This window comes from Panthera uncia, chromosome B1 (genome assembly GCF_023721935.1).
Source record: "Panthera uncia isolate 11264 chromosome B1, Puncia_PCG_1.0, whole genome shotgun sequence".
NCBI classification, from domain to species: Eukaryota; Metazoa; Chordata; class Mammalia; order Carnivora; family Felidae; genus Panthera; species Panthera uncia.
The window spans coordinates 9,455,410-9,474,547 of NC_064811.1; the positions used below are offsets into that span (position 1 = coordinate 9,455,410).

The following is a 19,138-nucleotide window of genomic DNA, read 5'->3' on the forward strand; positions in this document are numbered from 1 at the left end:
AATCCAAACAGGGGGAAAAAATGTATTCATTAAACATACTTTCAGTACTTACATTGGTCAGATCTTGGAAGTAATCTAAGTGCTCAACTATAAGGGAATGCTTAAGTTACAGTCTATCTATTCAATACAACCCTATGCAGTCATTAAATATAATAACTAGAAACTTACAAGGTAACATGAAATGAGCAAGAGGGAATGTTAAAATCATTTTGCAAGATTACACCCACTCTACAAAATTATGTACATTTGTGGAGGAATATAGGAGAATGAAGTGAATAATCTGCCCTGGAGAAGGGATTTTAGCTACCCTCTTTCTTTTCCATGATCATTACTGGCAATTTTGCTATTGCTAATATAACAAATGAGGGTGGGGGGCTGGGGAATGAGGGAAAGGAAAGTAGAAAAGTAGCTATTACTTGGATAAAAGATCACGTGAATCAACTTGGTCAAAATGAGGAATTCAGGTCATGATAAGATGGGGGTTCAAGAATGCTGAAGGTGATACATTTTTTATCTAACTTGGAAAAGATCAAATTGCATTCCAAGTTTTACTCCGAAGGACTGAATGGCCTTTATCTAACAAAAGAACATTTAAAATGGGTTTTATTAATTCAGACACACCTCACTTGTCTTCAGAGTTTCTTTGGAATCTTCTTCAGATTGCTGTTTCTTTTTAGAATTCTCTTCAACATTCCTAAGTGGGAAGAAAAAGTCATATATGAGCTTAATTTGAATAAAATATAAGAATTTCTCAGTAAGATTAGTTACTGGTTCAGCTACATCCAAGTTTGTGACAAATGTATATAATACAACTTGACTGTAGCCTATGGCTCATGGGCCTTCAGGCCACTTTCAGAGTCTCTTTGGCTTTCTAATTCTTATAGAATTCACTATGACAATGCAATGACAGATAAGCATTTGGTTCAGCCCCCTGGTTTACGGGGAGAGGCATGAGACACTGTTGAAGGAAATGCCTAGCAAGACTAGAAAATGGATGCAGTCACTATAAATAAGTGGTTAAGTGGCTACTGTAGGGATACTTCCTGAGTATTCTAGAGGGTCCATAAACTCTGAAATTCTCAAAACAACTGTGTGTTTATACACACGCATTTTTCTGGGGAGCTCCGAAACTGCCATCAGATTATGAAAAAGTTCCGGGCCCCCCCTCTCCCAAAAACATTAAAACACACTACTTTACAGTAGAGATACTAACACAAGGAATGAGGATATAAAGAGTTCTGAGCCCCCATGGTTCTCATAAATGTGCAACAATAACACACACTTTCAAGGTAAGGTTCTTTACTGTCACTGTCAATGCCTCCCTTCTGAAAGTATGCCAGGGGAAAGTTATAATGGGAACACTGCCAGATACAACATGTACCTTGAATCTTTCTTTCTTCTTTTGCTTAAGGCTACCTTTTTCTCTAATACTTTCCGCTCTTTAAGGACTTCTTTAATTCTGGGGGTTTTCAGTTCCAAAGTCTTTGTTGATGATTCTTCTAAGTCCACACTATTTTTGCCTAGGAAAGAAGCAGTATCAATAAGCTGTACTTTAGAATGGAATTTATAAACAGTGTAATATTTATTTTTCATTGAGAATTTCTGATCAATGTAAAAGTGCTGAATGTGCTTTAATATCCTTAAGTTGTACTAGAAGAAAAGTAATATTTTAGATGGACAAGTCTTAGCTTTTTTATTTCAAATGCTTATGTGTGTGTATTTTTTTTTTTTTGTATGCTACAAAGGATCAGTGCCCAGAGAAAGTTCAATTTTGTTCAATGAAATATTCCAGATAAATGTTTGACACTTTAGTAAACAAAAAAGCACAGATTAATTCCACTAATATCACCAGCAAGGCTTGATTACTCACATGCAAACAATCCATTTTCCAGTGATAATTCATTCCACAATGGCTGGAAAATAAATTGCTAATGAGAGCTGTATAAGCTGGTACCTGACAGAATGTATAACTTAGATACAGCAATATAATTTAAAAAGTGATACATCAGAATAAAAAAAAAAAAAACCTTCCATATTTAAGAATAATTTTTTTAATACAACAGCTTTATTGAGATGCAATTTAGATCATTTTATATCATCTCATAAGTAATATGAATATCTAGAAAATAACGGAGTATACAAGATAATTTAAAATATTAAAGTTAACACCTCCTATACCTTGACTCTTAGCTTTTGAAGACTTTGTCTTTTCTGCCTTCTGCTTTCGTTTTTCTTCAAGTTTCTCTCTATTAATTTGCCTTCTTAAAAGCCTCTCTTCTTTTTCTTTAGCCTAAAACCACAAAATACTCACAATTATCCTGACCAACTATTAGGCAAAAGCAAAAACAATGAAAACAAGTATGTTTACCCTTCAAATATTCTTACAAAATAATGGGCTTTGCAAAGGTGCATACACATTATATAATTTGGAAGCTACCAGAAGAGACAGATCAGAAAATTTTCCATTACTCTTTCAGATTGCCATTAGTTTAAGGAATAGGAAAGGTATCATTTTGGGAAATGGTGGTTTAATAAACCAGTTACTTCAATTAAAAGGCTGGCTGTGAAAATATATATGAACATCAATGCACATCATATGTACACAGGCAAATCTCCTGTGTACAATAATTTTTAAATTATTCTTAAAAAAAATTTTTTTTAAACATTCATTTACTTTTTGAGAGACAGTGAGCGGGGAAGAGGCAGAGGGAGAGGGAGTCACAGAATCCAAAGCGGGCTCCAGGCTCTGAGCTGTCAGCATAGAGTCCGACGTGGGGCTTTAACTCAAAAACTGCAAGATCACGACCTGAGCCGAAGTCAGACGCTTAACCGACTGAGCCACCCGGGCACCTCAAATTTTTAAATTATTCTTAAAGGAGAAACTGAAGTGCAGATTCAAGAGACAGGCTAGTTCTACAACAAATATGACTTGTGGGTTATGCTCTTGGGACCCAGGTTTTGGACATGGGACTTTCTGCTATCCTATGTTAAAAAAACAAGGGGCGCCTGGGTGGCTCAGTCGGCTGAGCATCCGACTTTGGCTCAGGTCATGATCTCATGGCTTTTGGGTTTGAGCCCCACATCGGGCTCTGTGTGGACAGCTCAGAGCCTGGAGCCTGCTTCAGATTCTGTGTCTCTCTCTCTCCCTCTGCCCCTCCCTCGCTCATGATGTGTCTTTCTCTCTGTCAAGTATAAAAAAAAAAAAAAAAAAAAAAAGAAATAAAATAAAATAAAATAAAATAAAAAAACAAGAATCTGGTCATCGTGGGTTACGCCCCCCACCCTTTTCCAGCCAGAACTCCAAGTCTTAGAGGGCTAAAAACCCTAAGCATTGGTATAACCTCTGATGAAGCAAACTTCTCAGAGACAAGCAACTATCAGCATTTCCACCTCCTTCAAATGACCATCGTAGGTAACAGCATTTCCTCGCTCTAAGATGTGCAGCTCCATATTTTAATGTTTCTAAAACCATAAGTCATCTTAAAACTGACGTACACCTATGATAAGGTAGCAAATTTTTTTCTCTAAGAAGCTGTTAATCCAATGACACATCTTGTACCTAGGACATTTGTAGATTGCACTTCTCTCTTTTTGAAATAAAAATTTTTAATGTTTATTTACTTCTAAGAGAGCGAGCGAGCGCATGAGCGAGGGAGGGGCAGAGAGAGACAGAACGTGAAGCAAGCTCCAGACTCCAAGCACAAAGCCTGACATAGGGCTCGAACCCACAAGCAGCGAGATCGTGACCCGAGCTGAAGTCTGACACTTAACCAACTCAACCACCCACCGGCACTTCCCTCTTAATCTTATGTTAATGGCTGCACATCCTATCTTTGTGTGGGCTGGATCCACACTTGATTCAAACATTTCCATACTGTGAAACACTTGTTGCCCGGTTTTCACTATTAAGCATAATGACACAAACACCTACGTCACACGTTTATGTCTGTTCTGCCTAAATGACAGGCTGCTGAAGGCAGAACCTCCATGTCATGGTTCTGTCTGCTGCCCAGTACCTTGCACACAGACTAGCCAGGTTTGTCAACCTGATGTGACAGGTTAAAATAGCGACAGATCGAATCTGACTTACGATAGACTGGCGTCGTTGTTCTACGGTAAGTTCATCATCAGAGTCGCTGTAATACTTTGAGTAAAGATATGGTTTGTGAACATAAGCATGCCGCACGCTTTTTGCTTTTCCTTCACTGGGGTCGCTGTTTTGAGTTTTTGTTTTGTTCTGCTTGTTCTTCTCCTCATCTGGAAGAAAGCCAATAGAAAAAGGAGTGCTTCTGTGAATTACCAATGAAGTCGACACCATGCCTGATCAACATCAAGCAACAAAAGCAGTTATCGATATAGTTCAAGTGCATTTGTCAGCCCAATGGAAAATATCAGGATGCAAAAAAATCAGAAATAAACATTTTTCAAGGCCATCATCTCATCCATATCGAAATTTACTTCTTCCAATGAGCTTCTCACACATAAAGAAGGCAAAAAAAAAATTAGACCCTGTCACCATTCAGGGTTCCCTGACAAATACTTAATTCTCATTAGTACGTCAGTAGACTTGGTACGGACATGGCTTTGCCACTGTGAAACGGAACAAGTTCACTTGAACCCACACTTTAAAGTAGGCTTGAGATTTTTTTTTTAATTTTGAGATTTTAATGACCCCCCGAGAGTCTCTCACTACACAAGAGGCAAGAGTCAATAACTGGCCCACACCAAGGATGTACTAAAAGCCCCCTACCCTAGGAAGGTGGGTATGTTTCCCACAACACAGCAAGTGAAGTAGAAACCTGTAAACAAGGTCTTCATTTCTACCACTTAGTACTCTCCAGTCACCTTCTTCCTTCTTGGATCTCAGACATATAAAACCTAGTCCTGTCCAGGAAAAAACGTGGAAAGCCCCACAAAAGCACCTAGGATGAGAATTTTAGTCAGGCTTCAGAAAGTGGGGTACACACAGGATGAGTGATATCCATCATACACACAGGGCCTACGGAACTGACCTCACAACGAGGTATGAAAAGCATACCTGACGTTGTTTTCTGGGCTGGTCATTTCGTTTTTAGGGGGATACTAAGGATGCAAACTGGGATGGACTGAAATTAAAAGGTGGAATTAAAAGCTTCTACTTTTTCTCCTCTAGGATTTTCTCTCCAGGTGTCCTATCCAAAAGCCCACGGCAAATTTACAAAATGCTGCTTACAAGTAGTTGCAAATAATATTTGATTTTTAACAAAGGTCGTTAAACTTAATCACGTGATACAGAGTAGCACAAAGTGTTGGTCAGAAGCCCAGACCAGGGTTGAAACTGACACCGGAGCTCAATAGCTGCGTGACCCTAGACAGGACACCTTCTCTTGGTGACTCTCTTTCCTCACCTGGACCTACTTCTCAGGATTGCTAAGGATTACAGGAGCTAGGACACAGAAGAGTACACAGTGCCTGGAACACAGTAAGTGCTTAGTAAGGGCTGGGTGAAAAACAAACTCTACAGAGAAGTATGGTCTTGCCCGTAGCTTCTGGGAGGTAATCTCTAAGTCTGTGGAATGTCATGTCTGACACGAGTGTTTGTCTGCCTGGGGGTCTTGGGTCAAGCTAAATCAACTCACGGTATGATCTGGGTCAGTAGCTTTGGGCCATGGCATATCAGCTTGACCTCTGGAGGGGCTGGAGATTAAGATCTGACGCTATGTCTACATGATGGAGCCCCAGTAGAAATTTTGGACATCAAGGTTTCTGTGAGCTTCCCTGGTTGGCGATTAGCCATATACATATTTCTGACATCAATGCCAGGAAGGTAATGCTCTCTGTGACCCCGCAGGGAAAGGGCTTCCGGAAGCTCCGTGGACTCTGGCCTGTGTGCCTCTTCCCTTGGCTGATCTGAATGTGTGTCCCTTCACTGTAATAAACCACCACCATGAACTGTAAAGCTTTCAGTGAGTTCTAGGAGTCCTCCTAGAGAATCGTCAAACCTAAGGGTAGGCTTGGAGACCTCAACTTTGCAAATGGTGTCAGAAGTGAGAGCAGCCTTGGGGACTGTGCTCCCCCAACAACGCCCACACAAACCCACAGACACCCACACCCACAGCACCGTCATATACACTGTCTCCTCTACATCTTCTAATAAACCTGCGGGATGGAGTTCAAGGATGGAGAACCAAGGCTTGTGGAGTAACTTACCAAGCTTGCTCAGACAGACAACCTCGGAGCTGGGACTCAGAAACACATCTTCCAACTACAAAGTCCCATGCTCTTGCCAGTATACCACACTGTCTTTCACGATATAGCCATGTGAATATACAAACAATGCTCGACAGGAAGCTTCCCAGAGGCGTTATTAAGTAAAATGCTTTACCGTCTGACGTAATCTCTCCTTCTTCCATGCTATCAGACATTACAACTTCCTCCTCGGTGTCTTCTTCAAAAGATGAAAGGTCACTGGTATGGACAGAGCTAACTGTGATGTCTGTAAGTCCATCCACATCAGAATCTATTAAAGAGCAATCTTCGAGAAGGAAATAAAACACAAAGATAAGTCATAAGAACAAACTCAGCACCCAATTCCTAAATTACGTTTAAAATACTCTGCATTAAATACAGGTCAAAAAAATGTGACCCCCCCCCGCCCCCCAACTGACACTCTTTGATCTGTAAACTGTTGTAGATTTTTGCAAGTTTTTATATACCTTCTTTTGTCCCTTCAATGGTTTTAGCTTTATTACTATTCTTTTCTGACGGGAGTTTTGAACACTCTACATCTTTTTCCTTTGCTTGCTTTTCTTCTTTCGCTTTTTGTAGGTCCTCACTCCTTTTTGGGTGGTCAAACTTCTTTTCGGTCTTTTCCTTCTTTTCTTTCTTTCTTTCTCCTTTGTCATTGCTCTCTGGTTTCTTTTCACCTTTGTCCGTTGATTTATTTTTTTGGTCAATGCTTTCCTGTTGAACATCCTTATTTAGCAGAATTGAACTACTACTCTCTTTTGTGTGATTTTTAATTTCCTCAACTGGACAAGGGAGATCATTTAATTCTTCAGACTTGGGGGCTGTTTCCTGTCCTTCCCCTGCAGAGTCGGGTGTAGACTTTTCTTTGTCAGCCATGTCCTCTGAAGTTCTCTCTTTCTCGGTACTAGTGTCAGTGCTGGGCTGAGATGGGAGTTTTTTGGACACTCTCTCACTGGTCTTGGTGTTTGATGTTTCTGTTGAAGCTCTGGCTGCACTAGCTTCTTGGTTAAGAGAAGTTATGGTTTCCAAGATTGACATGGCGTCATTGGCTACATTAGCGCTGGGTCCAGGCACTGGGACACCTTTGAGGGAAAGATGAGCGTTAGAAAAAACTTATGCAGAAGGTAAGCCCCTCTGATGAATCGATGCTACAAGACGCTCTCATCTTTATAAGACACGTATGCTGTGCAGACCATTCATACTCTTTTAGACTTTCGGATACCAGTGCTAACACCGAGCACATTCTAAATCCTCTACTGTTCTAACACTGTGTCATAGGAAAGGCACCATGCAAACCTGAGAATAGTCTAATTCTCTTCGGTTATATTAATTATTCCCTCAGTTGAAACGCACACACGTACACACAGCCAACACGTCAGGAAAATGTCTACCATTTTGCATTAATCTCAAAAAGAAATGTTCTATCAGTTGAGGAATGTGATATTTGAAATAAATATAATTTCACTAGAGTAGCCAAGGAACAAAATTGATAATTATATCCCTAGTTTGATACTCAGTTCAAGAAGCAAAGCAAAGGAACTGACCAAGAGTAAAAGCAAAGCACCTTGTGTAATGGCAGAAGAGTCTGGTTTCTCATCATCGGGGGCTGTGCTGCCACTTGCTTCCTCTTTGTGGTTTAGGGTGGCCAAAAACTCATGCACAGCTTTCTCCACCTGAGGTCTGAACGTGTGGTTGATCTTTGGATCCACAACCTGAGAAATAATTCGGTCAATACCAGACTCCAACATTCCTGATCTGAAACACAAAATAAGTTTTACAGAAAGGTAAAACACAATTTCATATGATTTACATTAATTGCTTTTAAACAAAATTGTACCTGTCACATATATGTTCAACCTGAAATTACCCAATCCACTCATCTCAATATATGGAAAGAATAGGCAATGGGAAGTCAGTTTCACACCAGGCAGCATTTAGGTCGATCACACTGCAAGAAAGACTGTATACTTTCTACCAGCGGTGTCGCTAGTGGAAAGGCTAAAGCAGGCAAAACAAGAAACAAAACGCCTTTAGAACTAGACACAATACGGGGCGCCTGGGTGGCTCAGTCGGTTAAACGTCTGACTTCAGCGCAGGTCATGATCTCACTGGGTTTGTGAGTTCCTGCCCCACGTCAGGCTCTGTGCTGACAGCTCAGAGCCGGGAGCCTCCTTCAGATTCTGTGTCTCCTCCTCTCTCTGCCCCTCCCATGCTCATGCTCTGTCTCTCTCTGTCTCTCAATAATAAAAAAATAAACGTTAAAAAAAAAAAAAAAAGAACTAGACACAATACATTATCTAGAGCCCACACTTCCAGGTGATGCTTACCTTACCCCAACCCTGGCCAGGGCATATGGGAATAAATGATCACTAAAGCTGAGTTCTGGGTATAAATCTATGGAGTCCACAATTTTTTTTTTTTTTAGCAGAAAAATGTAAGCCTTTTAGAAATATGAGAATCTCCAGGAAAACTGAAGAACATATACAGAGTGTAATTTCAACAAGCTTATAAAACAAAGAAAAGAAAGCAAACTTCAGAAAAATAAAGAAAAACTTAAGACTTCTCGTTTTCTTTTTATTACATTATCTTCCTGCTGTAAAAACTGATGATTTATTCATTCAACAATCAGGTTACGAGTGTCTTCTCCATAACAGGCACCATGCTGGGGATCGGTCTGTTACAAATCAGACCTGGTTTCTGGTCTGGCGGGAGAGACAGACATGATTAAAATACCAGAGGGCAGGCACTATAAGACACCGTCTACTCTAGGAAAGAGGGGAATGGAGAAGTATTAAATATGTTTAAGGTGATCTGGGAATGCTTCACAAAGAGAAGATACTTCCACTGAGCCTTGATTTCCATAGAAGCAAAGAGGAGGAAAGAGCTGAGAGAAATACACGCAAGAGACGGGAGGAGCAAAGGGGGCGACACAGACTGAAATGTGCAGAAAATCACAAAAGCGTGAGTAAAATAAGAGGATGTGGATTTGTTTTAAGAAATGCACTTACACCTCGTTTCTTGCTAAAACAAAACAAAACAAAACCAACCACCTGAGGAGCCAATGTTTCTGGACAGTATTGGATGAGCCGGGGGCTGTCTCTTCCAGATTCTAGGCCTCGGCTCTCTCCGCAGAACGGGGGAGCCATCTCTCCTTACACTTGACAATGCTATTTTTGAGTGCAGCTCTTTCTGAGTGGAGGATGGATTTGATTTCCATTTCCTGAGGTACCTTGCAGCCTTGTGATACTATAATTCTACTTATGTGGGCCACAGAGAAAAATGAGTCAACACCGGACAAAGTAGGTAACCTGCTTTTTAAAGTTCTAAGATAAAAAAAAAATGCAAATCCTGCACACATCGTTACATCTTAGAGGTGCCTTTAACATGTAGCAGGTGTAAAAGAAACAAGGACAAGCAATCTTAAAAATGTTTTCAGGCACACCACAAAGGCACAGCATAAAAAATAAAACCCACTCACCCTAACATCACTGCTGCAGCCGATGTTTCTCTGCCTCTATTCCAGGCCCTCGTCTATTTCAGTCTAGTCTCCCGCGAGGTCAGCTCTGATCTTAAATCAAAGTGGGGGCCATCCTAATGAACACACTGCTCTTAGTGGGCCCACTCTAGTATGGTGTGGTCACAGCAGCCTCACCAGAGGGAGATGCTACAGCCTTGGACTCAAGGGCAAAGCCGAAATGCCAGTAGGTAGTATTTTCCTGATTAAAGCTACTTCCTTTTCCTTTCAAATTCTGTTCAGTTAAGATCATTATTTAGAGCTATCTGGCATTTTAGATTCTGTTGTTCAAATGAATGCATAAAAAGAACACTACTGAGAGGTGCCTGGGTGGCTCAGTGGGTTAAGCTTCTGACTCTTGATTTGGGCTCAGGTCATGATGTCACGGTTGTGAGATCGAGCCCCACGTCGGGCTCTGCACTGAGCATGAAGCCTGCCTGGGATATTCTCTCTCTCTGCCCCTCTCCCACTCACAATCTCTCAAAATAAATAAACATTAAAAAAAAATACCACTGAGTCCGAAGATCAATTATTAAGTTGAACCATTTGAAATTGCCGTATTTTTGTCCTACAAAAATGGGAATTGTAGATGGTTCAGGCTAATGGTCAATTGAATATTTCTCAAAGTCTTTGTAGGAAAAACTGTTTGAAATTTTATGTATAGGGGCTGGTCCCTCTCTACAACAATAGCTGGACAACTAAATACTGTGGTATCTTTCCTTAAGGAAACTTGAAAATGATATACTCAAGTGATATGTAACTTTACTCAGTAAGAGAATATTTTAATTAATGGGGCATCTGGGTAGTTCTGTTGGTTGAGCATCTGACTCTTGATTTCGGCTCAGGTCATGATCTCATAGTTTGTGAGTTCGAGCCCCGCATCGGGCTCTGTGCTGACAGCGTGGAGCCTGCTTGGGATTCCCTCTCTCCCTCTCTCTCTGCCCTTCCCCAGCTCATGCTCTCTTACTCTCTCAAATAAACATTTAAAAAAAAATAATAAATAACATAGCTAGCAGAGAATTTACAGATGTTAGTCTAAGAAGAGCAATTCCTAAATTATCCAAGGGAAGCTGTTTGTCCTGTTATGAAATGTCTCTAGAAGACGGGTGCGTGGGTGGCTCAGTCGGTTAAGCGCCAGACTTCGGCTCAGGTCACAATTCAGGGCTTGTGAGTTCGAGCCCCTCTTCAGGATCTGTGCTAACGGCTCAGAGCCCGGAGCCTGCTTCAGATTCTGTGTCTCCCTCTCTCTGCTCCTCCCCTGCTTGCGTGAGCTCTCTGTCTCTCTCTCTCCCAAAAACTGAATAAACATTAAAAAAAGAAATTTAAGTGTCTCTAGAAGATAGTTCCCAAGACCCAGGCTGGTGGTCACAAGAACCCTTTACTGAAATGTACAGCAACCCCTCACTAAGCAGGATTCTGTGAAAATGTCTTATAAGGGGGCTATTAAGACTTGTTAAGTGCTTTCGATTTTACAGGGGTGAGAAAAGAATGAAGGACTGCTTCCCTCCTTGATAGGTTTTGCCTGCTGAGGGGTAAATACAATGCCAGGAAATCTGCCTAAGACTTCAGTCGCTCAACGTATGAAAAAAAAGAATGCACCTCCCCCACACCCCCTCAGTAAAAACTCTATGCTTTCAAAGGGATGTGATGGCTGGTTTAAAAAGGGGGGGCAGCTCCACCCTCTGTAATCGGGGAGTGCTCTGTAGAAGCGAGGGCAGGCCCCGACCTTGCCCCGAGGTTTGCCCCACCCCCACCCCCTGCTATTCCGGCTCCTGGTCGGAAAAGCCTGGAAATGTCGGCAGCCACAGACCCTCGGGTTTTCAGGAAAGTCTTTGGCTTTTCCCATCAGGTATTAACTCTGCAGCCTTCCCTGGCGTCTTTTGCCCTCTCGGGGACTGTTTTATAGGTTTCGCCAACATCCTTTAAAATGCAGACAACAAAGCTATTGTTAAATTTCCCTCTTCTCTTATTCAGTCGGAGACAGTCAGGGCCCCCAGGTTCCAGGTGTCTAGTATTACGTGTGGCTAAATGGGTCTTTGAGTCAGAGTGTGAAGCTTTGTTTGTGGGGCTTCCCCGGGGCCTGCACACCAGGTAGGCTTGCAGGGTTCCTACCGGACTAGAGGGTTTGAAGAGGTGGGAGGTAGAAGATGAATTTGTTTAACTGTTTAAAAGTCACATTTCATTCTAAAAGATGAGCCTGAACGTAAATATTTGTCAAGAAAGGAAGACTGGGCACTCTTTAAATAACTCAGTCACCCCTTCCGCGGGGAGGGTGACGCAGGGATACGAGGCCCGGGTCTTCCTGTCTTGGCAAATATTTATATTCAAGAACAAGATGGTATTGTAAATCTGCTTTTCTGGGAACAAATATGATTTTTTTTAAAGGTCCCTCTAAACACTCCATCTCTTCTCATTCTCTTTATCTTACCCAAAATGGCTCTGACAGGTCCAAACACACTTTCCTGCCTTTTTTTTTTTTTTTGGCTATATCATCACTAAGAAGCAGACTTAAAAGTCACAGTAAAGTGCAAAAGAAAAAAAAAAAGAGGGGAGTCGTATTAGAAGATAGGAGACATGGCCTCAAATTAGGGGAAATTATTTTAACTGCCGTGATCTAGAATGCCTTTTTTACTTATCAAAGCAGAATAATAAAGCCTGATCTTTATGGGATATTCTGGCACTTACCAGCAATTAACATTATACCCTAGTATTTTGTTTCTGGAGTCACATTGGCATCCTGGTCCTTCAGGTATTTCCAAAGGTCTGCAGAAGTCAGACTGCTAAAATTCATGGGGAAACGTGAAGCGATTTGAGCCCCCTCTAAAACTGCACTGCGCCATCCTCGAAACAGCCAACCAGACGTGATAAAACGACATCTAGCTTCCACAAAATGGTCTCTGCCTTCCACAGAGCAGACTGATGCCTTCAAGCCTGCCTAGGGACTCTGGGTCTGGAAGACTTACTTGAGCACCTGCTGTCTAATGTTGTTTCTCAGCTGGTTCTTATTGAGGTGAGGACTCCATGTATGAGTTGCCAAGTGGTTCGCAACAAAGCTGTCAACCCGTTGTCTCAGGTTCTGATAGGCAGGCTGGGAAGTGGGGGGGAAAGACAAATGTTATAAATCACAAGTGTTACATAATATCAATATTTCTAAGTCTCAGGAATTTGAGGATGCTTAACAGTGTTAACGTTTTTTAGATTACAGCATCAATGTGGCCACGAGGTTTCTCAGCTTAGGACCATCCTGCTTCAGGATAACTGAGACATGCAAATACTGCTTATTTTGTCAAAGCCAAGATGTTTGGAGATAGGAGGACACAAAGAAGAAAGACATACCTCTCATCTATAGACAAAGGACTCGAAAATCAGATACAAGTAACTATCTGGGTTAGATTAGCTTCAGATGATCTGGAGCCAAGAAAGGGAGGGGAGCAGAGGAATAAGTCTTTGCTGAGGACATGGCATTTGAGTTGGACCCTCCGAGTTTCACAAAGCAGCTGGTCATCGGAGAGGCAGGCCTTGCACATACAGCCAACAATAGAAGCAGTACAAGTGGATGAGAAAATGTGGGGTCAGGAGCATCTGGGAGCCTCCAGTTGGTGGGGGAAGAGAATATAAAAAAGCAGAGATACGAGGTTGCAGACAGCCTGCGGCCACGGGCTGGAGGGCATCCCAGACGTGTAGACGTCTGGGATTATGGGGTTGAGGACAGGAACCCACTGCACGTGAGCAGAGGGATACGCTATGGCTGAGCTTTCTGCCCAGTAATCTTCCGACAGGGAGAAAGTAAAGAGACACACGATGTACTTCGGAAAGGAGGCAGTAACTACGGTGATGAAGATGTGTACCGGGGGAGTGGAAACGGGCTGAACCAACACTGCAACCAGGCATTCGATCTAACGTAAGCAGTGGTCCTCAACCAGGAGCGATTCTGCCTCCACCACCCCCACCCCAGGGCACTTTAGACAATGTCTGGAGACAGTTTCGGTGGCCACGACTCAGGGAGCTGCCACTGGCATCTTGTGCGTTGAGGGCAGGGATGCCGCTGAGTGCCCTAGAGTGCAAAGGTAAACCCGAACAACAAAGAACGTTCCAGCCCAGAATGTCAACGGTGCTGAGGCTGAGAACCCCTAAGTTAAGGGAAGCGGGAGAGAGAACACATGGTATGTCACTTTTTTTTTTTTAAGTTTATTTATTTTTGAGAAAGAGAGAGAGAGAGAACGGGGAGGGGCAGAGAGAGGAAGACAGAGAATCCCAAGCAGGCTCCACTGTCAGCACAGAGCCCGACGCTGGACTCCAACGTGCAACCCGCGAGAGAACCGTGAGATCGTGACCTGAGCCAACATCAAGAGTCGGACGCTTAAGTGACTGTGCCATCCAGGCACAGACTTAAGTGACTGTGACATCCCCGTATGTCACTTCTTAAAAGGACATGCCTAGGAGTGCTTGACCACCCAATCAGGACTGCACCCCTCCTTCCTAGAGCCTGCCCCCCCACCCCCACCACTCGCGGTCTGTCACGTGGCTTTTCATGTAGTGGAGTGAGAGTCCCTGAATGGCCATACGGCTTCATCTGCTGTTTGTGGCTCCTAACCTTACCCTTCAAAGCCCGTAGTCCAGTGAAACATTCTCACGCCTTCAACCTTCTGTACCTACCATTCCCTCTACTCTCTATTTGGCAAACTTCTCGCCTTCAGAGCTCACCCTCGTCTGTGATGTCACCCCTGGCTTTCCCCCATGTTCCTCCCATCCTGTGTACATACCCCCTTTCCAACAATGCTTGCCCTGTACTGTATTTTGGGGAGGGGGGTATTTATCCCTCCACTGAAGAGGAAGCCGGGTCCTCACATTCCCTTCATCTTTGTTTCCACATAGCTTCTCACACTGCTTGGCAGATAAGCAATTAAAAAAGTAGCTGTCCGCGGAGATGGCCAGATACCTATCTCAGGCACAGATGATAAGACTTCATCCCTTTGTGATGCCCCCTCATCCCTCCCAATTTCCAGACTTTTGCTGATTCCTATTTCCTGTCCTACAAGAGACACTCAAGATCCCGTCTCACATCCCTCTCCATTTATCCAAAATCAACATGAACTAAAACGAATTCTTTCTCCCCACTGACTCTAAAACATAATTCTTGTCTCCAGTATCCCCCAATCCCAGAACCACTGGACTCAAACATCATCACAAAGCATTCAGCACTCTCGCTGCCCCAAACAAGCTCCAATCTGAACTACAACAGGTAAGTCTCCTTGTTGCCACATTCTCCTTTCAGTAAAAAGCCTAGTGACTTCAGCAATATTTTGGATCCCATTACTCCTCTGAGAAGCTTTCCTTTTCCTCTTTTCTTCCTTTTCCAGTGCTCTGCTCAAAAGCCTTGGAGTCATCCTTGACTCCTCCCTTTCTCTTCCACCCCACCTCCAAACCTTTGGCAAATTCTGTCTGCAGTAGCATCAAAATACACTCAGAATCTGACCACTTTCCACCCCCTTTACCGCCTCCCCTCTGGTCCAAGGTGCTCTCGTCTCCTCTCTCGATTCCCAACCCATCTCCCTACTTCTGACCACTTGCCCACCTGAAGTCTATTTTTCACACAGTGGCTCGGGTTAATCTTCCAAAATTAGGGTAATCATATATTTATTGTCCAAACTACATCATGACTGAGTGTGAAGGGGACACCCTTAATAATTACTCACCTAAACCCAACCCATCTAAAAGGGGAGCCAGACCATGTCCTTAGGCTCAGAAGGTGTCAATGGCTTCTCAGCTCCAGTAAAAGCCAATTTCTTACAATGGCGTCCAAGGCCTGCCAGATCCATGAAGGGAGGGGGGATGGAGGGCCACTCCTATCTCACCTTCTGCCACTTTCTCCCTCACCAGGTCCTGCCTCAGGCCTTCCCACTGGCTGTGGTCTCTACTTAGAGCACTGAGCCCCACACAGCTGGATGGATGGTCTCTTCGGTTCCTTCAGTGACGGCTCAAGTAACACCTTGAAATCTTCTCTGGACAACTTACTGAAAACAAATCAGCAACCCTTTCCACCCTCACCCTGCTTTATTTCTTCCACAGAACCTATTACACGTTATCCCCTGTCTGCTTTTCGCTGCTGGGATGCAAGCTCCATAAAAGCAGGGAGGTTTTGTTCACTGCTGTATCCTGGCATCTGAACAGTGCCTTGTACATAATGAATATGTATTGGGTGAGTAAGTTTATATACTCTGTCTTCAATATTCCTTTCAAATCTAAAAAGAAAAAAAAAAAAAAAAAAAGAGGCAATAGTCACAGTGACCAGGAGCCACTTGTAACCGAGAAAGTATACAAAACTTGGCCTTTATTACCTGGGGAGAAAGGTGCCATATTTATTTGGTTGCTGAGTTCTCTGCCTGGGACAGAAGGACAGGCCTCTCTTGATCTTCCCTCTTTACACTCTCCAGGGTGACCTCAGAACCAAGGGGTCAGAAACAGCAGGGATCTGAGAACTAGTAATCTACAGCAGAGGAGCCTCAGCCTTAGTTAGATCTTGGGATGACTAAGGTTCTCATTCTTTGGGTAGGAGGGCTGATTGGTTTGCTAAGGTCAGATCCCTCTCTTGGTTGGTTAGAGGCCATCAATAACCCCAGGGCAGTCTGGAGGGTTTTCTGGCCCGCGGGAATGCCAGCGGACTTTCGTACTCCTCATCTTGCTTTAACCACGCTGGGCTGGATGGTGGCTTTGCTCTTGGAGAGCTCCTGATAGGTGTCAAATGTCTTGATTCTTAAATATGCATGCGACTGACAAGCCAGTTACTGCTATAACCCTATAGATTCTGTACTGCAGGTCAGAGTTTGACATAAAGCAGGTCAGTCTTCAGGGTTCAATTATCAAAAGCACCATACCACAAATGGTCTCAATTACAAATTGTTCTTACAGAGCAGATTCGACGGTTCCCTAAAACTGATGCTCCTTTGCATAAACAGGGGATCTTACGTCTACTCTGACCCACTCATCACATGGAGAGGAATGTTAGGCTCAAAAGAAAACCTTGGCTTCTGTAGGATTTTTGACTTTCAAACTTAAGTCATATGTATGTATATGTATATACATATATATGAAAAAGGATATAAAATGCTACACAACAAGAAGAAACACTTTAAATCAGATTAAAATCTGCATAATCGTTAGTAAAGCTAAGGAACAGGAAGAGGGAGACACTCATGGGGGAAAGAGGAAAGAGAACCAGAACCAGGAGGCACAGAGGTAAAAGACAAGGAGGAAAAAGAGAGGAGGGGAGGCATCAGGAGTGAAGACAGAGGGAGAAAGCAAGCACAGGAGGGGTGAGGAAAGAATTTCGCTGCACACAGGCATCCTTTTCCGTCAGGGAAGGGGTATTATTTCAGTTCTCTAGTTTCCAACATTAAAACAAGGGACCTTGTTCTGCGGCCCCTGAACTCCTTGCAACTGGGTATTAGGTTGAGCCACATGTAACTGCCTACAGTCGACCGTTTCTGAATGACAAAAGTTGTACTTTAACATGCACATGTACATTTTTTCTTGGGAGAAGGTCCTGGCTTCATTAGATTGTCCGAGCAACCGTCCTCCCTTCCTTCCCACCAAGAAAGGTTTTCAGGCTCCACTCTGAGAGGATCTGGCAGGGGAATTACAAACACATAACAATAACATTTAGTGGGGATGGGGGATGAAGAAAAATTTGAGCCTTAGGTGTTGCAGCGCCCCCTTTAGCATAGTCAAGTTTCCAATGTGCCTGCGCAAGGGTAACCTAGAGATGTGGTTTCTCAGAACAGCAGAGTGAAATCTCTATTTGCCCGATACAAATAACCAGCGTCATCTACATAACACGTACCTGGATCTGTCTCATCTCCCATTTTTTTTTTTTTTTAAAAAAAGGGCAACAGACATTATTTTCAAAAAGATGGCTGTGCATATTCCCTAAAACAAAGTGAGAAAACTATATACTTCCTACACAGATGAACATCTCCAAGTATCTTGAATTCTCTGTGGTGTAAAAACCCCAACACCCCGAAAAAGCACATTCTACTTCTGGTCCACATGGTGGATCAGAGATCCCCAGATTCTCCAGAGGGTTTTCCCAGGGAAGACAGCAGAATCGTGTGCAGTTTCCATCAAATCCTGGTGGACAGAGTCACAAGGAAAAATCCGTGTAAGGATGCAAACACTCCTTGTCTCAAAGACATGAGGTTCCTCAGAAAATGTGAGGAATGTGTTGAGAAAACCCTTACCCCGTGCAAACTCCAATCTGAGGGACCCAACCAGATATAAGCCAAATACCCCAATTTCCTAATTGTTTCCAACTGAAGCTTCCTGCTTCAATCATTTCCAGAATTCCAGACTCTGTGTTCCATCCTCCTCACTGATTGCTCTATCCTGGTTGTCCACTGCTCATTCTTTGCAGAATCAGCAAAGTGTACTCGTTCCCGCCACCACCCCCTTTCACTCTGACATTTGGTACAAAATCCTTCCCCTTCCCAGCCCCTAACTCTTTCCATACAAGGAAGCACCTTGCTGACCTTTCCCCTCTTCCCATTACTCTCCCGAACTCTCTTCTTTCCTGTCCTTCTTCCACTTCAATCAATACCTGCTGTCACCTCTCCTCCAACCTTTCCTCACTCAATGGCTTGGTTCTCCCTATCCCCCTGCCCCTTGTCACTTCAGAGAAGTGACTTGGCCTGAGCCACCTTAATCAGGCAGTCAGCGGTGGAAACAAGAGTCTCAGTCTCTCTAGCCCACCTTTCCACCGACCGGCTCTGCCTCCTTACCTCTGCACCCACGCACACAGTGACCAGCAATGCACAATGCTAATAATCTGATTCATAATCACTGAATTCCTCCAAAGGACATAGACATGACCCTTCCCGCCCAAAAATCTTCAAGAGAGCACGCAAAAATAACTTGGATACAAAGCAAACCACGAAAAAAAAAAAAAAAAAAAAAACAGAGATGAAAGCGCTGTTAGCATTAGTGTTTCCAGACGAGTCTCCCGAAGAACCATGACTTAGTCTTGCTCACCACCATACTCCCCGCGTCTAAGCAGGGCAGGTGATTAACACGAGCCCGTTAAACGAACGACAGGATCGGCGAATGAATGAACGCACCGAGCCTCGCACAGTGCCCGGCCCCTAGCAGCCGCTCAAAGAGGAAGCGGCTGCCCAGGGAACCTGGGGAGGGAGAGGCGCGCTCAGCAGGGGCCCCAGCTGGGGAAGTCGAGGCGCAGCCGGCCGACGGACGAGTGCGGGACACTGCCCCAGAGGGCGGCCCTCGGGGTCCTCCCCTTCGCCCTGCCCCCGCAGCCCCCGTGCGCCCCGAACCTTGGTGTCCACGTCGGCCAGGCAGTCCCTGCGGAACTGGTCGAAGAGCCCCTGGCTCTTGAGGTGGTTCACG

At 43.7% G+C, this 19,138-nt stretch overlaps 1 protein-coding gene across 1 annotated transcript in view; it reads right to left on the reverse strand.

The window, feature by feature from the left end:
• BOD1L1 (biorientation of chromosomes in cell division 1 like 1) overlaps positions 1-19,138 on the reverse strand; it is a 53,752-nt gene that overhangs the window by 34,019 nt on the left and 595 nt on the right. Inside the window, exons 2-10 of the mRNA XM_049632632.1 lie at positions 19,066-19,138; positions 12,706-12,830; positions 7,793-7,983; positions 6,696-7,310; positions 6,365-6,514; positions 4,091-4,257; positions 2,179-2,290; positions 1,382-1,520; positions 622-694 (exon numbers count right to left, since the gene is read on the reverse strand). Coding sequence (XP_049488589.1) covers positions 622-694; positions 1,382-1,520; positions 2,179-2,290; positions 4,091-4,257; positions 6,365-6,514; positions 6,696-7,310; positions 7,793-7,983; positions 12,706-12,830; positions 19,066-19,138 — 1,645 coding nt within the window. The remainder of the gene's footprint in view (positions 1-621; positions 695-1,381; positions 1,521-2,178; positions 2,291-4,090; positions 4,258-6,364; positions 6,515-6,695; positions 7,311-7,792; positions 7,984-12,705; positions 12,831-19,065) is intronic.